This window comes from Tachysurus fulvidraco, chromosome 18 (genome assembly GCF_022655615.1).
Source record: "Tachysurus fulvidraco isolate hzauxx_2018 chromosome 18, HZAU_PFXX_2.0, whole genome shotgun sequence".
NCBI classification, from domain to species: Eukaryota; Metazoa; Chordata; class Actinopteri; order Siluriformes; family Bagridae; genus Tachysurus; species Tachysurus fulvidraco.
Window position 1 is genome coordinate 9,875,898 of NC_062535.1, and position 6,000 is coordinate 9,881,897.

Sequence of the window (6,000 nt, forward strand, 5' to 3'; positions counted from 1 at the left end):
GAGAACTGAACCTGTAAAGCTGCTTTGAGACAATGTCTATTGTAAAAAGCGCTATACAAATAAACTTGAATTGAATTGAATTGAATTGAATTGAACCTGTGTAGGATAAGAGCCCCATGAAATTTATGGATATTGATGCATTTAATATTGGCCTTGAATAGAGTTCTTTTTTTCTGTGTGTTTACAGCCCAAATCATACATTTCAGCGTGATATATTGCTGTTACATCAAACTGACACAGTACCGCTGGACTCAATACTGTATGGCTTCTCACTTGAACCAATATCACGCAATACAACAAAAACTGTCTAAGCTCTGAATCATCAGGAATCTGAATCATGCGTAAGAGAGACATATCTCTTGTGTTCTCTTCTGCTTTTGCTAAACTCCACCCTGGCAAAGACAAAGAACAAAGATAGAGTACAGTGTTACACTAATAGCTACATCATGACTTTTTACAGGTCAAATGAAGGAAATGTGTCTTTCATGTGCTAGGAGTCTAGGAGAAAGCATCTAGCTGTGCTGTTGAGGAATAACAGTGTTACTCGCAAAATATATATATACAGTAAATAAATAAATAAATAAATAAATAAATAAATAAATAAATAAATAAATAAAAAGCTTATCTATTTGGTAGCCCTGTGATTTATTCTTATTACCTTCTGACCAACAGTACAGTATCTTAAGCATCAAGCATCTTGTGCTGCAATCTCAGACTCCAAAGTCATGCCTTTAGCTTAGAACAGCAACACTTCCTGGGGATTAGCTAAAACTTTGCACACTATGCACATCCCTGCCAAGGAATACTTCATAAACAGAGGTTTGAGGATTGAATTGCAAAGGAGTCTTCAGAGAGAACATGGGGTAACAATTTTTCCAACATAATGTGGATTTAAACAACACACACACTCCTTTGCCACACAGTCCTTTTCTGGCACAACATAATGATTATTTTGGTGCACAGGTCAGTTTAGTCCTAAAACATACCCAGAATTACAGTATTAGCATATTTTCTGTAAAAGTAAAAGCATCATGTACTTGAATAGGATTTTTTTTATTAGAACTAAAAGTCGGATTCCCATTATGTAAATGAATCACATATTAATTACTAATAATAAAGTAATCAAGTTACACTGTGTGCTCTGCCTGTAATGCTGTTTTTCAACAAGAAGCAATAATTGCCTGAACAAACACAAGCCTGCTTTTTAAAGTTCCTGTACACTGATGTTCCATTACAAGTAGAAGTCTACATAACACACATTTTCAGTATAAACAAATTAATTATTTTGAATCTGATTATAAAGTTATTCAGGACACTTGGCTTCAAGTGTAAGACATATTTACGTTTTTTGTGGTTAAAAATGGTGACTTTAAATTTTAGATTCTAATGAACAAGCATCTCAGAGTGCAGAATTTGGTTTGATAACACTGTTTACATTGGAGATAGAAACATTAGACCATTGCATGGAAGATCCTTTTTTTAATTTTGAAACTGTTCTATGAATGTATTGGCCTCTGCTAGGATAAAAAAAAAAGAGAAATAGTTATGAAATTTGAATGAATTATGAATGAAAGCCATTTAATTTTTTGGCTTCTGGTAAAAAGAGTTAAAGGTGGGGTCTCCGTTGTTTGAAAGCGAATGTTGACATTTGAAATCACCAAAACAAACACGCCCCTAACCCAAATGAGTCCCACCCCTATTTTGATAGCTCCGCCCCACACATAAACCAGACAAGTATAACCCAGGTATAACCCAGATTTTTATGGCAGAACCAGTTGGGCAGCTGACTGAGGGTATATTTTTATCAATAAACGAACTCAGTGAGTAATATTATGGTAAAACCAATGTGTTTTTGTAGTATTGTATGTTGTACCGTGAACGGTTTAGCACCGTTTCACGTGGAAGACATTCAGTTCTCTCCAGAGCTGGAAAGCTGATCCTATATTAACACGGGTCCTGCTTCTTGCCTTATCGTAAGCCTTTCTTCGCTTTCTTTTTTTGTTTTTATCCGCCATGTCAATGTTAAAACCGCTTTCTGCTAATGTCACACAATCTCCACCCAGATTGACAAGACATTCCCCTTTTTGCTCATTGGCTACACGTTAGTTTGGTTTTTCTTTTGTTTGGTGGCCCAAAGCAGTTTTCTGAAGCATTTCTCAAACAACGCAGACCCCACCTTTAAATGCACTGAGCATAGTGACAACAAAATGATAAACAGTAAGAGTTTTTTAAGAGCTAATCAGTTTACTTTATATCTCAAGGGCATCCTCATTACCATAGGGACGATACTTATACACATCCTTTTTAGCAATAATGAACTGCACTTTTCTTTTGTGCACTAAAGTGTCCAAACCGTATATATACCAGATTTGGATTAGATATATTGCAGGCCATATGGCTGATTCTAAAAGAGAATAAATGGATATGCATACACGGCTATGTGTCATGCTTACAAGTGCAATATGGCACCGTGCACTCCTGAATTCACACCTGAATGACGATGTATTCATCCTGAACCACCAGCGAGTTCGGCTCGATGTAGCCGGGGAACGGGAACGTCCTACTCGATTCATAACAAGCCTGGGCCCGGCATGCCATATACTGACACTCTGTGGGAAAAGAACATACGCATGGAGAAAACAGGTTAGAATGTGGATCAAGGCATTTTGTACACTTGCACAAAGTCAGGGATTTTGTAGGATCAGAATAAAGTGTATGATTAACCAATTATACCAAGCAGGTGTAAATGATCATCAATTTCATATGTAGGTTGAAACAGTCATTAAGTGGAACAGAAACAGCTGTGTAGAGACTTTTCCCTAGTCATTTACTATCCAACTACTAACACTTTTATTGTTAAGAGCATTTAAAAAGAAATGTCACACCTGCTTAAAACTTTTGCTCTGTACTGCAAGGTAATAAATATATTGTTATACACAATTCGTCCGACAGTCAAAAAAACACTTGCATGCAACTTATTTCAGCAAATATATATATAAAAAAATCAACTTTCTGACATGTCCATTGACTGGAAATCACATGAAAAACGTTGTGTGTTGGCTGTGCAGTCAGTTGCAAACAGAACAATATAGAATTAATATAAATAGTATTGAAGGTTTTTTCTTCCCTGTCTCATGTTATGCCAAAATCAGTGCTGCACCATATTACCCATCAGCCCCAGCATGTTACACTGATCACTCTCATCTCTTTTGTCTTTGGAACAATACATATGTATAGAAAGAATTTTACTGTGCTATTGAATAACGGCAAAAATAAAGGTATATATATAAGGTGATGTACATAATCTATGGATAAATAGCCTGTTGTTCTTAAACTAAACCATAACATCTCAAATGGCGATTTTTTCTGTGAGATGTTTTGTGAGGGAAGAACTGTTTAAAACTGCTAGAACTAAAGTGATAACAGGAACTAACTTGTTCTGGGAACGTTGCACGTCACTAAAATGTAACATAAACCTGAAGCCGATGGACTATCTACTTCCTTAGCTGTTGTTAGTTATGCTTATACAGTATATGGGCATACATTGAGCGGGAAAAGAAGCATTCCAACACTTTAGCTTTGTTATGTGAACGTTCATTGAATAGGCACAAATGTGTCAAACTGTTGAGGTAAGGCTGGAAGCACAAGATTGTGTAATATTACAATTTCCGTTCACTGGAAAGAACAAACTTAAATAGCTTATGGATAGTTTACATAAAAAAACCAACTATATAAATACTCTTGCATGGCCTAGCTAATCTCCTATATTTATTTCTAGAGGATATCCTTGTAACTTTGAGGGACTGAGGATGATTTGCTAAGAGAACTGAACCAGAATTGAACAACAACGTTGGAGAAAAGCTAATTACTACTTACAGTAGACACCCTGAAGCTGTAATTTCCAACGAAGTACAAAGTCAAAAGACACTGAGCCTCATTTATCAAGCTGGATAAGGAAGGATTTATGTTTAAATCGCTTGTATGAGCATTTTGGCGCAAATTACATATGAAATCTTTCATTTCCTAAATCCTTTACCCATAAGAAGTCTGACTCATGGAAATATTAATTGATAAATCATAAATATAATTTGTTGCTGCATATTTATATATACAGAGTATGTAGTGAAGTTAAAAAAAAAAAACACTATTCATTCAGATTAATTTTAATATTCATTAATAATCTTGCAGCAGCATTTTGAACCTTCTACAGCCTTATTTAAGATATTTAGTCTTTGTCGTATACATCAGAGCAGTGCAATGCTTTCCTTCAAATCTTGTTAGGAGGTTGGGGTCAGATCACAGAGTCAGCCATGATATAGTACCCCCTGGAGCAGAGAGGGCTAAGGGCCTTGCTTAAGGGTCCAACAGTGGCAGCTTGGCACTACTGAGGCTTGAACACCTGTCCTTCTGATCAACAACCTGGAGCTTTAACCCTGCAACTGCTGTAGAAAGCTTCAGAGGATTAAATCTGGTGGCATTTCAACTGTCTTTGAACTCCATTTCCCAGAACAGAGTACAGTCCGCAAACACGGCCATCACGAACTACACCACCAGCATGTTCACGGCTGCCAGAGTTTTAATCAATCTCTCTATCTCTCTCTCTCTCTCTCTCTCTCTCTCTCTCTCTCTCTCTCTCTCTCTCTCTCTCTCTCACTCACACACACACACACACACACACACACACACACACACACACACACACACACACACACACACACACACACACACACACACACACAGCTTAAAGAGACATACACTCACATGGACTTTGTGAACTAAATGCTCAGCAGTGCCCATTCTTACTTTAACAAGCCTTTTGACCTCTATATCCTGTTCTGTTTTTTTTTTTTTTTTTTTCTTCGTTCATGTATTATAATGTTTGCAATGATATCCTGTTTACTGATCGCTCTGCCTGCTTTTGACCTTTCTTGTTTATTATTATTTTCAATTCTATTCTAGTGTCAAACCAATTTGTTTTGACCTCACTTATATTGCGCTGGGTGGATGCCACTGATTTCACTGCTGGTGCTGGGATTCTATTGGAAATATAAATATTCATTTTTTCTTTCAAATAAATTCTTTTTCTTGGCAATTTTGTGCTTTCTGCTCTGCCAGCACCAACCAGCGCTCCAACTGTGGTGTGTGCACAGGTTCAAATCAAATCCATTCCGTGTAAGTTTGAGTATACGTTATAAACTAGGTACATTTGTATTGGAAGCATTGGTAAAACAAGTGAATTTAAGTTTTGCTATTTATTTATTTATTTATTTATTTATTTATTTATTTATTTATTTATTTATTTATTTATTTCCTCAGAACTTACTTACAATTCAAGCTGAGACACTGAGCACAACAGCAATGTCTTGCATTTGAACTTTCTGGTCACTAATGCATCACTTTGACCTGTGATCTTCCTCCTCCACTAAATCCGCATAGTCACAGTAAGTTTAAAAACACAGTGGCCTACTTCTATTCTTTTCTTTTTCTCTTTTCCCTTTGCTTATTCTCCATCTCTACAGGCAGCCTAAAATACAGACAGCTTTGACTAACTGACATTCAGAGTTATGAAGAGCTATAAGGTTGACATTAAACAGACTGATGGTGGTATTAATCGGTTATCATGAGCTGTGTTTATCTCCAAGATAATCCAGTCCAGCAGCCTTTGCGTTCAGGGGCTTCGTATTTACCCCTTCCCCCCCCAGTCTCGGAATATATCCGTCGGCTTACTGATTGTCAGGGTGAGAGTCATATTTCTTTCAGTAATTGGAAAAGGGGATTGGCTCCTGCTTTTCTTCACACTGTAAGCGAGGGATTGTGGGAAGGGTGCGAGACGTGTGTGTGAGTGTGTGAGAGAGAGAGAGAGAAAGAGAGAGAGAGAGAGAGAGAGAGAGAGAGAGAGGGGTTTGGGGTGTGGTGTGTGTGTGTGAAAGATTTTAGATGGTTAAAGTGAAAATCTGCTAGTCAGAGAAAAAGAAAATGTTAGGTGAACGATAGTTCACT

General features: G+C 37.0%; 1 protein-coding gene across 1 annotated transcript in view; it reads right to left on the reverse strand.

The window, feature by feature from the left end:
* Positions 1-6,000, reverse strand: part of sorcs3 (sortilin related VPS10 domain containing receptor 3) — a 239,359-nt gene that overhangs the window by 48,675 nt on the left and 184,684 nt on the right. The window contains exon 7 of the mRNA XM_047803498.1: positions 2,491-2,609. Within this exon, the coding sequence (XP_047659454.1) occupies positions 2,491-2,609 (119 nt within the window). The remainder of the gene's footprint in view (positions 1-2,490; positions 2,610-6,000) is intronic.